This window comes from Chiloscyllium punctatum, chromosome 26, assembly GCF_047496795.1.
Source record: "Chiloscyllium punctatum isolate Juve2018m chromosome 26, sChiPun1.3, whole genome shotgun sequence".
Classification (NCBI taxonomy): Eukaryota; Metazoa; Chordata; class Chondrichthyes; order Orectolobiformes; family Hemiscylliidae; genus Chiloscyllium; species Chiloscyllium punctatum.
Genome location: NC_092764.1, coordinates 31,183,073 through 31,200,329, shown reverse-complemented (window position 1 = coordinate 31,200,329; position 17,257 = coordinate 31,183,073). Strand labels below are relative to the sequence as shown.

The 17,257-nt window shown below is 41.8% G+C and overlaps 1 protein-coding gene across 5 annotated transcripts in view; it reads right to left on the bottom strand.

The window, feature by feature from the left end:
- piezo1 (piezo type mechanosensitive ion channel component 1 (Er blood group)) overlaps nucleotides 1-12,068 on the bottom strand; it is a 340,271-nt gene extending 328,203 nt beyond the window's left edge. For 3 of the 5 annotated variants that reach the window (XM_072596039.1, XM_072596042.1, XM_072596041.1), the window contains exons 1-2: nucleotides 4,602-4,626; nucleotides 666-728 (exon numbers count right to left, since the gene is read on the bottom strand). In XM_072596039.1, the coding sequence (XP_072452140.1) occupies nucleotides 666-728; nucleotides 4,602-4,611 (73 nt within the window). In that variant the 5' untranslated portion in view covers nucleotides 4,612-4,626. Of the gene's footprint in view, nucleotides 1-665; nucleotides 729-4,601; nucleotides 4,627-11,304 lie in introns of those variants that run through there. The other 2 variants (XM_072596043.1, XM_072596044.1) reach the window with 2 other exon arrangements.
- Between the last annotated feature and the right edge of the window lie 5,189 nt (nucleotides 12,069-17,257).

The window sequence follows — 17,257 nt, the reverse complement described above, 5'->3', positions numbered from 1 at the left end:
TCAAAACACCTTCAAAACTTACAGTTACACAGCCCATAACTAGCATTTTCTGAAGCTGTTCCATCATTATTTTACTTTTTAAATAGGGAATGCTGATGACCTTATTGGACCTAGTGCTTCCAGTAAACCCAGGGATGATTCAACAACACAAATGCACGTAAACCGAGCCTCCTCTCATTGGTATAAGGTTCAATAACCTACTTCCCTCACACACCAGATAATATCAAACTACTTAAGCAAATCTAAGAATTGAAAAAAAGGGGGGAATTTAAATGCATTGAAATGCAAGGAAAATGAAGAAAAGTAACCACATTATTATTTCTAAATATTTTATTGCTAAGACCCTCCTCCCAATCAAAGATTTATGATATATGCAGAATGAGGGGAATTGTACTTTTGCACATAATCTGTTGCTGTGTCATAGTGGAGTTGGAACCTGACTGTTTAGGGCTCCAAATAAGATGCCTTTCTTACCAGTTTCAGTGTACAGTTATGTTCAGTAACACCCTTATTTTAGATAACAGCTTAAACTTACTTTGTTAAATGAGAGTTTAGACTTCACATTGCTACTGGTGGTAGTGGTGACCCGAGTATCAGATCCAGAGAACAGCAACAAGACCCTGAAAGTAATTCTAGTGACAGAGAAATACAAGGTCAGAACATACCTGAAAAGAAGCTCAGCTGTTGTAAGGGCCAACTGGTTACAGGCTTCGAGACGTCAGTACGCACTGAGTAAGAGAACAAGAAAGCCCAGAAGCTGAAGAGTGAATGGAAGAAGGCCATAGCACAGTACACAGTTGGCAACAAGAAACAAAGGGTCAGAGTAAGCAAAGTATGATAAAAACAAATGTACTTAGAAAATACACCAATGGCCAGTATTGTAAAGGAACAGAGCATGGTCCAAGCAATGAAGCAACTCTCCCAGTCCAGTTTTACAGACAGGGTTGTGAAAAGAGAAAGACTAGGAAAGACTACAGCAGAAGGACAGAAAATTACACATAGACCACCATGATTTGCCAGAGAGCAAGCAGCAGGGAGTGCAGAAGGGCAACATGAATTCTTCTCGAGGGATGTGGCAGGTGCACAGCAACAACTCAACTTCCTTGACAGTACAGACCTACAGAATATATTTTGGCATGTAAAACTTAAAGTAAATGACAGAAGAGCAGTTTTAAATTGGAAGCCATAGAAAATGCATCAATCCTTTCTAATGCGATACTATGATTGAGGCCAGAGATTCTCAGACAATCTTTGCAGCGCAAGAAGTACAAGAGTTAGACTAAGGAACCAGATATGTTCTATGCTTTATTAAATAGAAAAAGAAATTATAGAGGCCTTGTACATAATTCCTACCTATTATGATTCTTTATTAAGTAGAGCTGCTGTATAGAGTTATCCAGTCACAGAGATATACAGCACAAGAAACAGACCCTTCGGTCCAACCCGTCCATGCCAACCAGATATCCCAACCTAATCTAGTCCCACTTGCCAGCACCCAGCCCAAATCCCTCCAAACCCTTCCCATTCATATACCCATCCAGATGAATTTTAAATATTGCAATAGTACCAGCCTCCACCACTTCCTCTGGCAGCTCATTCCATACATGTACCACCCTCTGCATGAAAACATTGTCCCTTAGGTCTCTTTTACATCTTTCCCCTCTCACCCTAAACCTATGCCCTCTAGTTCTGGACTCCCTCACACCAGGGAAAAGACCTTGTCTGTTTAACCTATCCATGCCCTTCATGATTTTATAAACCTCTATAAGCTCACCTCTCAGCCTCCGATGCTCCAGGGAAAACAGCCCCAGCCTATTCAAACTCTCCCTATTGCTCAAATCCTCCAACCCTGGCAACATCCTTGTAAATCTTTTCTGAACAACATTTCAACAAGTTTCACAACATCCTTCCAATAGGAAGGAGATCAGAATTGCACACAATATTCCAACAGTGGCCTAAGCAACGTCCTGTATAGCTGCAACACGACCCCCCAACTCCTATACACAATACTCTCGACTAATAAAGGAAAGCACACCAAACGTCTTCTTTACTGTCCTATCTATCTGTGACTCCACTTTCAAGGAACGAAGAACCTGCACTCCAAGGTCTCTTTGTTCAGCAACACTCCCGAGGACCTTACCATTAAGCGTATAAGTCCTGCTAAGATTTTCTTTCCCAAAATGCAGCACCTCACGTTTACCTAAATTAAACTCCAGCTGCCACTTTTCAGCCCTTTGGCTCATCTGATCAAGATCCTGTTGTAATCTGAGGTAACCTTCTTCGCTGTCCACCACACCTCCAATTTTGGTGTCATCTGCAAACTTACTAACTATACCTCCTATGTTCACATCCAAGTCATTTGTATAAAATAACAAAAGTAGTGCCCCCAGCACCAATTTCTGTGGCACTCCACTGGTCACAGGCCTCCAGTCTGAAAAGAAACTCTCAACCACCACCTTCCATCTTCTACCTTTGAGCCAGTTCTGTATCCAAATGGCTAGTTCTCCCTGTATTCCATGAGCTCTAACCTTGATAACCAGTCTCCCATGGGCAATCTTGTCAAACACCATACTGAAGTCCATATAGATCATGCCCACCACTCCACCATCAATCCTCTTTGTTACTTCTTCAAAAAACTCAATCAAGTTTGTGAGACATGATTTACCACACACAAAGCCATGTTAACTATCCCAAATGAGTTCTTGCCTTTCCAAATACATGTACATCCTATCCCTCAGGATTCCCTCCAACAACTTGCCCACCACTGAGGTCAGGCTCACTGGTCTATAGTTCCCTGGCTTGTCCTTACTACCCTTCTTAAACAGTGGTAGCACATTAGCCAACCTCCAATCTTTCAGCACTCACCTATGACTATCGATGATACAATTATCTCAGCAAGGGGCCCAGCAATCACTTCTCTAGCTTTCCACAGAGTTCTAGGGTACAACTGATCAGGTTCTGGGGATTTATCCAGTTTTATGAGTTTCAAGACATCCAGCACCTCCTCCTCTGTAATATGAACATTTTTCAAAATGTCAATATCTATCCATATCGATATCTTCCATGTCCATTTCCACAGTAAATACTGATGCAAAATACTCATTGCGTATCTCCCCCCATCTCCTGGGCTCTACACAAAGGCCACCTTGCTGATCTTTGAGGGGCCCTATTCTCTCACAGTTACCCTTTTGTCCTTAATGTATTTATGAAATCCTATTGGATTCTCCTTAACCCTATTTGCCAAAGCTATCTTCTGTTCCCTTTCTGCCCTCCTGATTTCCCTCTTAAGTATACTCCTACTGCCTTTATGTTCTTCCAAGGATTCACTCAATCTATCCGGTCTATACCTGACATATACTTCCATCTTTTTCTTAACCAAACCGTTCCTTTAGTCATCCAGCATTCCCTATATCTACCAGCCTTTCCTTTCTCCCTAACGGGAATATACTGTCCTCTGGACTCTCATTATCTCATTTCTGAAGCCCATTTTCAGCCGTCTCTTTACCTGCGAACATCTGTCCCCAATCAGGTTTTGAAAGTTCTTGCCTAATACCATCAAAATCAGCCTTCCTCCAATTTAAAATTTCAACTTTTAGATCTGGTCTATTCATTCCTGTCACTATTTTAAAACTAATAGAATTATGGTTGCTAGCCCCAAAGTTGCTGACACCTCAGTCACCTGCCCTGCCTTATATTCCAAGGGTAGGTCAAATTTTGCACCTTCTCTAGTAGGTACATTCACATATTGAATCAGAAAATTTTCTTGTACACACTTAAATTCCTCTCCATCTAAACCTTTAACTCTATGGCAGTCCCAGTCTATATTTGGAAAGTTAAAACCCCCTACCATAACTACCCTATTATTCTTACAGATAACGGAAATCTCCTTACAGATTTGTTTCTCAATTTCCCTCTGACTATTAGGGAGTCTATAATATAATTCCAATAAGGTGATTATTTCTTTCTTATTTGTCAGTTCCACCCAAACAACTTCTCTGGATGTATTTCCAGGAATATCCTCCCTCAGTACAGCTGTAATGCTATCCCTTATCAAATACACCCATCCCCCTCCTCTCTTGCCCCCACTTTCTATCCTTCCTGTATCACTTGTATCCCAGAACATTAAGCTGCCAGCCACGTTTCTGTATTGGTATGATATCCCAGTCCCATGTTCCTAACCATGCCCTGAGCTCATCTGCCTTCCCTGTTAGGCCTCTTGCATTGAAATAAATGCAGTTTAATCTATCAGTTCTACCTTGTTCTCTGCTTTGTCCCTGCCTGCTCTGACTTCTTGACTTGATTCTTTTCTCAGCTGTACTCGTCTCATATTGATCTCTTTCCTCACTATCTCCCTGGGTCCAACTCCCAGCTCCTTACTAGTTTAAAGTGCGTTAAACATCCTTTGGTTAGCTGCTATCGTAAGACCTTCAGTCCTGGCATCATGAGACAGTGTGCCAGATTCCTTAGTTCTGTTAAAATAGCAAGTGGAAATGGCAAGAAAAAGTATAATAAAGGAAAGCAGCAGAAAGCCACCAGAGTGCTTTCCAGGCAATGGATTGTGCTTTCAGAATATATTGTTACTGAGAAGATAACAAACTCACAATCATTCATTTATTTATTTCTGAAACTTCATATCTTCTTGTACTTCCCTGAAATCCCAGTGGTCTCTTATTGGGGAGAATCACTCCTTCCTTGAACAAAATACAGAAGGATTAAAGGGATCTACTTATTGCATAAAGCATGCCAAAAAGATGTCCTAACAACTGCAGTCACATTTAAGTGAATAATTTCATCCCAGACTAGCTAGTCAAATCACTGCAGGAAAGCAAGAAAATGCCTTTGAACAAATTCAAATAAAACTTCAAATGTTAGTGACCACAGAATGTGTGATATCCAGAAGAACAGAATTAGAAAGAGATCTTCAAATCATGTAAGGTCTCAGAACTTCAACAGATTTATAAACAATGAACAAAAAAAAACAGCAAGATGAACTTGGTACAGTTCAAGAGAAACTTTAAACAAACATTGGAGAAAGCCCACCAAGAGGCAGTTCAAAAATTACAAACAGTTGTTAAAACTTGTCTATGAAAAGGGAGACTCAAATCCAATATGCTTTAAGCCTTAATTGTTCATTCAGAGACCATAAATTTGTATTAAAGTTAACTGAAGACTACAAGTCTCATCAGCAAGCTATGAAGGTCAGGGGTCTGTCAGTACAGAAGCAGAAGGCCAAACTCCTGAAAGCCTACAACTGAGTGCTACCTTAGAAAAGCTTAAGGTCAATTATCAAATAGAAAAGGCAGCTGTTAAATGTAAGTAAGAGCTGGAGAACAGCATGCCCAGGTATTAGCAGTAAATCAAATTTGAAGTAAAGTTGCCATAGTGGGGATAGAGGGAGAAAGGGAGAGAGAGAGAGAAAGGATCACCAATACTAGGGCAAGGCAAGGTTGAAATGGCAGGCCAATATCAGCTACCAGCTGATAAAAGTTCCAAGGGACAGTAAAGTTACAGAATACAAACACTAAAGAGCCCTTAGAGAAAAGCAATCAGGAAATCACAACTGGAAAAGGAACGCTTACAAAAGAATTTCACAAGTCTTGTGAAAAACAGCCAGAGTTCTTACACAATTCATCATTAATAAAAGTTAAAAATCCAACAACCTCAAGAGGTAATCCAACAGGTTTAATTGGAAGCACTAGCTTTTGGAGTGCTGCTCCTTCATCAGGTGGTTCAACATTGATACCAAAGGACCCTGAGCTTCTCAGTCAAGAAGACAATATATCATTGCATTTTATCCTGTAATGATAGGTCTACAGGCTTGAGTGAACAACATCAGGTGGCGCTCCAAAAGCTAGTGCTTCCAATTAAACCTGTTGGACTATAACCTGGGGTTGTGTGATTTTTAACTTTGTCCACCCCAGTTCAACACCGGCATCTCCAAATCATCATTAATAAAATAGATCAATCACAGAATGATTAATCCTCAACAATTCATGAGGCCAAATTCTCAGATGAGATCAAGACTAACAGAGGGGTGACATACTCTGCACAAGCTAAAGTTCAAATTTAACTGAAAAACTTGCTAGAAATCCTTTGCTGATAAAGGAATCCCTAAAAGCACGTTTTCTAAGTCTTTTCTTGATCAAGATAGTGAAACTTTATTTCTGGTATCCCTGGAATTTTGACCAACATAGAGAAGCTGCCTCCATCTGATGTTTATGCGTGGCAGTTCTCCCACTACATAAGAAATCAATAATTGCTACTTTGGATCCAGCCTCAAGCTTGTGAGATTGGAAGAGAAGTGCCAGGGCCTTCACTTTTCACTTATCAGAAGCTTAAATTCCAATCTGCAAAAATGTGTTTCCCTTTCAAGGAGCACCATGTGAAGTATGTCCAAACCGCCCTTCCCAAAAGGGACTGAGGATACTTTTGGAGATTGAAACCTTGGCCAGATGAGACTTTAAACAGGTGGTATAGTGGGAGGAAAGATTTAAATGTTAATATTATAAAGAGATATTGTAAAATAATCTGGGGACAGGGAGGGGGATTTGGGGAACTCTAGAGTAAAGACACAATTCCCTCTATGTACAGCAATGTGTACATGCAAAGGGAGCTATGTCACAGGTATGTCAGATCACAGAGGCATGGAAGCCTGAGTCTACAGAGTTCCAATCATTTGTTACCATCCTCTGCTAATAGTCAGTCCCAACAAAGCCTTTTGTTGTTCACTCAAGCCTGTAGACCTATTATTACAGGATAAAATGCAATGATATATTGTCTCCTTGACTGAGAAGCTCAGGGTCCTTTGGTATCAATGTGCATGTTCATCTGTCTACATTACCTGCTCAACAAGGATACAAGCTCTGATTATGTATGCTATTACTATGTGAGACTATAAATTAGAGATTACGGTCAGGTTTGGAAACCTATTTCTGATCCTGATCAAAAACATACTTATGTTTAGATATCTTTACTCTGGAAATTATTGAACAGAAATCTTGTTACAAAATAGCAGAGTGCTGTCCAAGAAACATTATAACCAGCAAAAGAGAGAAACATTTTCAAAATCACATCCCCTTTCACAGTAGTAATCGTGCTGTATTCTATGTATAAATGTTCAGTTTCACAGCCTGCCACTTGGACAGCTACAGGAAAAGGCTAAGTATGGAAGGAAGCGTGAGCGTAGGGGGTGAGATAGGGTGGTATGTATGTGAAGGAGTTTGGTAGCAGGATGAGTGTTTAGGGTGGGGGGAGGAGGTTCAGGTCATTGGTCAGTCAGGAGGTTAGTTTAAAGATTAACCAGAAGATTGAGCAAGTTTTTAAAACACCTCACTTTTCCTGGGTAACTATTAAATTTAAACAAAGTAACTATGATCAGGAGTGGGCTATTCAGCCCTTCAAACCCAGTCTGCCATTCAGTAAGATCATAGCTGATCATCTATCGCAGTGTCAAATATCCACACTCTCAAGGCACCCCTGTATACCTTTAATATCTAAAAAAAAATCAATTACTTTCCTAAATATACACAGTGATCTGGCCCCCATGGCCTTCTGTGATAGTGAGTTTCATAGGTTGACCACTCTCAGTGATGAAATATTTCCTCATCTCAGTTCTAAATGGTCTATACGCTATATACTGAGACTGTGACCCCTGGTTCCAGACTTCCCAACCAGGGGAAACATCCTCCCTGCATCTTATCAGTCCAAACTTGTTCAAATGTTACAATCAGAGCTTCTCACATTCTACTAAAGTCCAGTTAATACAGGCCCCATTGAACCAATCTCTTCTCATATGGCAGTCCTGCCAGGCCCAGTGTCAGTCTCGTGAACCTTCACTGCATGTCTATATTAAGTCGGCAGACTAAAATTGCACACGATACTTCAGATGCAGCCTCACCAAGGCCCTGTATAACTGCAGTGAGGCATTCCTACTTCTGAACTCTATCCTTTTGCTATGAAGGAGAGTATAGCATTTCCCTTTCTAAGTGCTGCATCTACCTGTTTACTTGCATTGATTGGTTTACAAGGACTCCTCCCCCCATATCTCTTTGTAAATCTGCATTTCTCAATATGTCTTATTTAAATAATACTCTGCCTTTCTGCTTTTCACACCAAAATGTGTAACTTCACATTTGTCCATATTATACTGCATGTGCCATATGTTTGCCATGCTGACACACACAACTTATTGAGATTACTCTGAAAACCCCATGCATCCTCCTCATAACAAAACTGGATGGGATTGTGAGTTATGTCTGCAAACTTGAAAATATTAGCGGTGGCTCAGTGGTTAGCATTGCTGCCTCACAGCACCAGGGTCCCAGGTTTGATTTCAGCTTCGGCCGACTGTCTGTATGGAGTCTGCACATTCTCCCTGTGTCTGCATGGGTTTCCTCTGGGTGCTCCGTTTCTCCCACAGTCCAAAGATGTGCAGACCAGGTGAATTGGCCATGCTAAATTGCCCATAGTGTTCGTCAGAGGGGAATGGGTCTGGGTGGGTTACTCTTCGGAGGGTCGGTGTGGACTGGTTGGGCCGAAGGGCCTGTTTCCACACTGTAGGGAATCTAATCTCAATTACATTTTAGATCCCTCATCTAAGTCAATATACATATCATAAACAGCTAATGGTCATGCACTGATGCCTATACTGCAGTACAAGTCATAGCCTGCCACCCTGAAAGTGACTAATTTATTCTCCCCCTCTGTATCTAGTCTGTCAACCAATTTTCAATTCTTAATTGAGTTGTAATCTGTGAAATCTCCAATTTGAAGGGTCTTTTTTGGAGGGTTTCAGATGCAGGCTAATTATCAATCAGAATTTTCAATGTCCTGTGCAATTCTCAGTATCTGCTGCATCAGGTTTTCTGCAGAGTCCCAACACGCAATTCCAGCTGCAACAACTATAGAGCCAGTAAGTGCCTTTGGCCTAGAAAGTCCAAAGAGAGACAACAGTGGGTCTGTAATAGTCAGTGGAAGAGCATTTGGGATATTTTCCAATTCAATTATTATTGACAGGGTTTGGCAATTATAAAGCTAGCCAGAAAATGAAGGATTATCAAGCAACAGCAAATAAATTGCTATTATTATGTACAATATATAGTTTTTTTTCAGAAAGCAATCAATCAATCATTCATGAAAAGTGAGCATTGCTGGAAAGGCCAGCATTTGACTTTAAATCTAAACATCTTTAAAGGTAGTGGTGGTGAGCTGCCTCTTTGATTACTGCAGTCCACGTAACGTAGGGATATCTACACTGCTGTTCAGGAGTTCCAGGGTTTTTGACTCGACATATATGAAAGAACGGCAATATAGTCTCAACTCAGGATAGTATGTGAGTTGAAGAGGAACCTTAGTCTTCCACCTTTGCTTTGAGTGAGTAGACACCGTTGAAGTAGATGGCAGTGTTGAAGGAACCTTGACAGATTAATGCAGTGCATTTCATAGTAGTTACTGTGTGGTCATAGGGGGCGAGATTTCAGGTGGTGGACAATGCAGTGCTGACCAAGCAGGTTGCTTGGTCATTAACTTCAGATTTGTAAAGTTTACAAGCAGTGGAACTGAGATACACGTTAATGATACATGCACATTAACAATGCCTGTCCAACCAATTATTTTTGCATAATATTGTTTCACATCAACAATTTCGAACAGATTTATACACACTTTTGCATTTTAGAAATAGCTCAATATTGCTCCTGTTTGTACCGTATACGGGCCTTCCTCCTACTTTACTTCAACAACATATATTTAGACAGTATCCTTCATGTGATAAACCTCGCAAAGATTTTTTACAGGAACGTTATAAAGAAAATACAATTTTGAGACACCTAGATGAATAACCAAAATCATGATCAAAGAGGTAAATTTTCAAGTCATGTCTTACGAGAAGAAAAGCAAGGTAAACAGACGGGAAATTCCAGAGCTTCGGGCTAGACAGTTCCAGAGGTTAAAATCAACAAGGAGAAAGTGAGGACTGCAGATGCTGGAGATCAGAGCTTAAAAATGTGTTGCTGGAAAAGCGCAGCAGGTCAGGCAGCATCAAAGGAACAGGAGAATTGACGTTTCGAGCATAAGCCCTTCTTCAGGAAGGGGGAGGGTGTGCCAAGCAGGCTAAGATAAAAGGTAGGGAGGAGGGACTTGGGGGAGGGGCGTTGGGAATGTAATGGGTGGAAGGAGGTTAAAGGTGAGGGTGATAGGCCGGAGAGTGGGTGGGGGCGGAGAGGTCGGGAAGAAGATTGAAGGTCAAGAAGGCGGTGCTGAGTCCGAGGGTTGGGGCTGAGATAAGGTGGGGGGGGGGGGGGGGGGGAGGGGAAATGAGGAAACTGGAGAAATCTGCATTCATCCCTTGTGGTTGGAAATGAGAAAGTTGGAGAAATCTGCATTCATCCCTTCCGCCTAGGAAACCTCCAACCACAAGGGATGAATGCAGATTTCTCCAGCTTTCTCATTTCCCCTCCCCCCACCTTTTCTCAGTCCCAACCCTCAGACTCAGCACCATCTTTTTGACCTGCAATCTTCTTCCCGACCTCTCCGCCCCCACCCCCTCTCCAGCCTATCACCCTCACCTTAACCTCCTTCCACCTATCGTATTCCCAACGCCCCTCCCCCAAGTCCCTCCTCCCTACCTTTTATCTTAGCCTGCTTGGCACACCCTCCTCATTCCTGAAGAAGGGCTTATGCCCTAAACGTCGCTTCTCCTGCTCCTTGGATGCTGCCTGACCTGCTGCGCTTTTCCAGCAACACATTTTTAAGTTCCAGAGGTTACCAGAGACATTGGTGTGGTGTCTGATATAGTGAACCAGCAGATCTGGATGTCATCAGTAGAAAATAAAATCACAAATGGCAACTGAAATAACTGAACTTGCCTGATAAGTTAGATGTAAACCTAATTTCTAAAGTTGAAGTCTAGTCACCTTAATGACATGTATCTGAAAAAAGTGAGTTTTTGCTCTGGCAGTTAGAGAAGTTGAACTATTATCTGAGGCCAAGGCGTTTAACCTAGAAACACACACTTTAAACGAATTGTATACTTCCAGGCACTAAAACAACTCGCAAAAGTTTCATTACATATGAGTTTCTAGATTCATTTTAAAAGATAATGAGGACATCGTTGATGAGTTGTTGTGGTGCCTGCGCGGTGATAAGACAGCAAGAAAAAACCCCAAATAATCGTTCATTTTAAAAACTATTTGCATTCCTGAGAGAGGCCACTTGGTGATATCACTGGAAGAAGATCTCCACACATATCATGTCCTGTAAAATCAACAGCCATAACATTCCCCCCAAAGCAGCCTGGGCACTCACCCGCCAGGAGAGAGAGGGGTAACAGAAGCCAGTAGAAGAAGCTGCACAACACCTGCACTTCCATCTCACGGGGTGAACTCAACTCAACAGGCGACAGGTCAGTCGTCAGTCTCCAAGCGCCGACCTTCCGCAATCAAATTCACACAGTTCTACTGTGAAGACAGGGAATCGCACACAGAGCCCATACTGGCACACAGCAACTTCCTAGCCGGGATAGTTCCTCTTCAGCAGCGCAAACACATGTCTATCTGCCCGCGGCTACACGCGAAGAGAGAGAGAGAGAGAGAGGAACCCAGCAAGCCGGTTCCTCACACTGACTTCTGACAACTGCTCAAATTCCACCACTCAAGTCTCTCATTCGGAACACTTAGATAGACACTCCCACTTTTCTCATTTCTCCTTCCATGATTGGGGAGGTGGGGTGGAATTCTCAGCAACTTTTTTTTTGGTTTGAATTGGGTTTCCTCTCCCGGCATCAGCCGCAGAGACACACACAAAGGGACCTTCCCTCCCGCGAAGGTGCTGAGTTGGGTCTGACAGTACCAGCTCTCACTGGGCTGGGTCATACACAGAAGCAAAGGAAAATAACCAGACCAAAGCGCGCTGCTTCCAACTCTCTGGCTTAGTTTTCCCGAACCAGCCCAAATTCCAAAATAAAACGACTCCAAGACCCAACAACCAACTCAAGTTGAACATGCAATCTGCTTTTTGTTCCCCTGTGCCTTCGGTTGAATTCAGTCAGAATTTGCAAGTTTCTCTCTTCAAGACACTGACTACTGACTACTGCCTGTCAATGTGGGTAACGGGTTTTACGTCAATTTTGGACTTGGCAGCTGCCTCGTGAATTACTCCCTTGCCAGAGAAACCTGACAGATGTTAAAATAGGCTCCCACTTTGAAATGATACCGCCATCTACCGAGAGAATTATGTGATTTCTTAAACTGCCGGTCAGAAAAGGCTATGCTAAATGAAAGCAATGACAACATTTCCCGTTCTCACTTCCCGCTTGCCTAAACTCAGCCACAGACCTCCAACCTCACCCAGACAGCAAATCTTCTAAAGTTTGTAAAGTGAGTTGTTTTACCTCTAAGACTCAGTTACTTCAATGGTCTGAAATGAAAATTTTAAAAAAATGCTGGACATTCTCAACAAGTAAGAAAGCAAAATTAACTAGAAAAAGAGAGCAGAGAAAATATATTTCAGTCAATTGTCGTATATGCTAATTCAAAAGGGAGGAAAAGAAATGTTGTCAAGAAAAAGGGCTTGGGTGACAGTGGAAGGGGCAGTAAACATATTTGGAGGCTCATGGAGAAGGTCAGTGATGTAGGAGGACAGTCTGATATATTGTTGTCACATGTAACTAAGCACAGTGTTTTGAGCAGTAGAGGCAGATCATAGCAAACAAGGACATGCAGATTAATAGGGTGCTTAGACAGATGGAGGGTACAAGGTTAGGCTGCACAGGATTGACATTACATTTGAAATTAGAGACATCCATTCAGCAGTCCAGTAACATAGAGTCATAGAGGTGTACAGCATAGAAACAGACCTTCCGGTCCAGCCCGTTTATGCCCACCAGACATCCCAACCCAATCTAGTCAGCAAAGACCTTGAACTTGTTCTTGAACCTGTGGGTACAGGTGTTCAAGCTTCATATCTTCTGCCTGATGGGAGAGGCTGTTTGTGATGGAGATAAGTGACACACCTGCTCCATGGCAATTAGACCTAGATATACATGGCTAAGAAAGTAGCCACAAAAATATGGAAAAGGTTGCTATTCATCAAACAGATGTAAACTTGGTCATCCAGGTTAAAATCATACATTGAAGAAAAGAGCAGATATTTTTGCAGGAAATCTGATATATGGTAAATGGATACTTGCTGAGGGAAATGTGCAGCTGTATGATTCAGAGATGGCTATAGAAATTCACTACCAAATAAATGAAGCATGAGCTCAGTCAAAGGAGAAATTGATGAACAACTTGGTTGGTTGCTTAAAAAGACATAAACTGGAACATAGCAAGGTCTTGGACACATCTAAAAGAAATCTGTGATAGGAAGTGATGAGGATTTCAGTAAAGGACTAGAATTGGAAGAGACAGAGACATGCGTCAGTGAATCTGGGAGGGATATTAGGAAATATGAATGGATGAGACTGGGGATAAGCAGGTTGATATATGATGGGATAGGAAACAAAAGAGGAAAGAAACCATACTGGGAGGTAAGTTACTTTGATCCAGAATAACAATCCAAGCAGGCAAATAGTGGGAATATGAATTACAAGTAATTTCAAGTTAATTTACAGATCTTTTGATTCAGGCAAACTAGCATACTTTTGTTGGTGTTATCACTTACCTCAGTAAAAATAAGCAAACCTTGTTTCTGTATGAGATTTGTGTGAAATTTGGGTTTGATTGTTACAGTATATGACACACCTGGATTCCAGATTCTTACTAATTTCACAGAATATTAGTTTAGATATGCCTTTTAAAAATTAAAAATAGAAAAGCTCAACTTTTGTAATGAAATAATATGATTAACTTCATCCTTTCCAGTATTTGATCAATAATGGTAATATATTTTCAAAGTCAAAATGTAACCAAAGGAGCTTGAGCTGCATTTAGCAAGTATGGAAACCTACAATAACTGTTTGTTCTTTCTATGTTGGTATCTTCTGTTCCCCTCCCCCCCCCCCCCATTCCCTTTACACCATCATTGGTGATTGTGTCTTCAACTACGTTGGCCCTAACCTCTGGAAATCCCATCTTAAACTTCTCTGTCTCTGTCTCCTTTCTTGTGATCATTAAAATAAAATCAAACATTTAAAAATGAACATCTTTGCAAAAGCTAATAGTCACTCCTCCTAATCTTTTGCACTGATGTGCTGGGCTCCCCCAGCAATAAGAATATATATATTTTTGAAGCCTTCAAGTCCTGTTAGTTGTTTAATTGTCCACCACCATTCATGACTAGATGTGACTAGGGGTGCAGCATGCAGTGAGGAAATACCTACTTGACTTCATCCTCACCAATTTGCCTGTTGCAGATGCATCTGTGAATCATCAAGAGACCAAGAGACCCATCTTCACATTGCGTATTAAATGTGATAAATTTTGTTCAAGATCTAGCAACTTAAGATTTGATATCCATGAGGCAATGTGGGCCATCTGGAGCAGAAACATAGGAGACATAGCTAATAATGGGATATCAATTTGGTGAGTCTAAAACACAGTAATATTTACATGCCAAATAATGGAAGTACCGTATGGGGTTAAGCAATCCCATAACTAATGGATCAGATCTAAGCTCTGCACTGTCATCTTTGGCTGGTATGGGCCATATGAGACTCCAGATCCACTGTGATGTGGTTGACTATTAAATTAAGCAACTGTCACTCAGTTGTATGAAACCACTACAAAGTCGAAAATTGACCATTAGACATTGGAAGCAACAATGGCGATCCCAAATCAGTGGTTAGCACTGCTGCCTCACAGCGCCAGAGACCCGGGTTCAATTCCCACCTCAGGCGACTGACTGTGTGGAGTTTGCACGTTCTCCCCGTGTCTGCGTGGGTTTCCTCCGGGTGCTCCGGTTTCCTCCCACAGTCCAAAGATGTGCAGATCAGGTGAATTGGCCATGCTAAATTGCCCGTAGTGTTAGGTAAGGGGTAGATGTAGATGTAGATGTAGGGGTATGGGTGGGTTACGCTTCGGCGGGGCGGTGTGGACTTGTTGGGCCGAAGGGCCTGTTTCCACACTGTAGGTAATCTAATCTAATCTAATCTAATCAAATATGTTGATGCTGCAAAGTCCTATTTCACAAACCTTTCTGCTGGGCTTAATGAGCCAGATAGGTTTTATGACACTGGTGTCATGATGACAACTAGACTAGTAGTTTTTAGTAATTTCAGATGTATTATCTGGATTTAAATTCCATTAGCTGTCATAGTGGAACTTGAATTCATTTCTGCAGCACATTAGCCTTGGTCTCTGCATTAAAAGTTGATAGTCTACCTCCTCCTGCTCACTTAGAGTCACAGAGTCATAGAGATGTACAGCATGGAAACAGACCCTTCAGTCCAACCCATCCATTATACCCACCCAAATGTCTCTTAAATGTTACAATTGTACCAGCCTCCACCACTTCTTCTGGCAGCTCATTCCATACACGTATTACCCTCTGTGTGAATACATTGCCCCTTAGGTCTCTTTTATATCTTTCCCCTCTTACCCTAAACTTATGCCCTCTAGTTCTGGACTCCCTGACCCCAGTGAAAAGACTTTGCCTATTTACCCTATCCATGCCCCTCATAATTTTGTAAACCTCTATAAGGTCACCCTTCAGCCTCCGACACTCCAGAGAAAACAGTCCCAGCCTGTTCAGCCTCTCCCTATAGCTCAAATCTTCCAACTCTGACAACATTCTTGTAAATCTTTTCTGACCCTTTCAAGTTTCACAACATGTTTCCGATAGGAAGGAGACCAGAATTGCACGCAATATTCCAACAGTGGCCAAACCAATGTCCTGTACAGCTGCAACATGACCTCCCAACTCCTGTACTCAATACTCTGACCAATAAAGGAAAGCATACCAAACGCCTTCTTCACTATCCTATCTACCTGCAACTCCACTTTCAAGGAGCTATGAACTTGCATTCCAAGGTCTCTTTGTTCAGCAACACTCCCTAGGACCTTACTATTAAGTGCATATGTCCTGCTAAGATTTGCTTTCCCAAAATGCAGCACCTCGCATTTATCGGAATTAAACTCTATCTGCCACTTCTCAGCCCATTGGCCCATCTGGTCAAGATCCTGTTGTAATCTGAGGTAACCCTCTTTTTGCTGTCCACTACATCTCCAATTTTGGTGTCATCTGCAAACTTACTAACTGTACCTCTTATGCTCGCATCCAAATCATTTATGTAAATGACAAAAAGTATTGGACCCAGCACAGATTCTTATGACACTCCACTGGTCACAGGCCTCCACCACAACCCTCTGTCTTCTACCTTTGAGCCAGTTCTGTATCCAAATGGCTAGTTCTCCCTATATTCCAGAGATCTAACCTTGCTAATCAGTCTCCCATGGGGAACCTTGTTGAACGCCTTACTGAAGTCCATATAGATCACATCTACTGCTCTGCCCTCATCAATCCTCTTTGTTACTTCTTCAAAAAAACTCAATCAGATTTGTCAGACATGATTTCCCATGCACAAAGCTATGTTGGCTATCCCTAATGAGTCCTTGCCTTTCCAAATACATGTACATCCTGTCCCTCAGGATTCCCTCCAACAACTTGCCCGAGGTCAGGCTCACCGGTTTATAGTTCCCTGGCTTGTTCTTATCTCTCTTCTTAAACAGTGGCACCATGTTTGACAACCTCTAGTCTTCCAGCACCTCACCCGTGACTATCGATGATACAAATATCTCAGCAAGAGGCCCAGCAATCATTTCTCTAGCTTCCCACAGAGTTCTCAGTACACCTGATCAGGTCCTGGGGATTTATCCACCTTTACCCCTTTCAAGACATCCAGCACCTCCTCCTCTGTAATATGGACATTTTGCAAGATGTCACCATCTATTTCCCTACAGTCTATATTTTCCATATCCTTTTCCACAGTAAATACTGATGAAAAATACTCATTTAGTATCTCCCCCAATTTCTGTGGCTCCACACAAAGGCCGCCTTGCTGATATTTGAGGGGCCCTATTTTCTCCCTAGTTACCCTTTTGTCCTTACTGTATTTGTAAAAACTCTTTGGATTCTCCTTAATTCTATTTGCCAAATCTATCTCATGTCCCCTTTTTGCCCTCCTGATTTCCCTCTTAAGTATACTCCTACTTCTTTTATACTTTTCTAAGGATTCACTCAATCTGTCCTGTCTATACCTTACATATGCTTCCTTCTTTTTCTTAACCAAACCCTCAATTTCTTTAGTCATCCAGCATTCCCT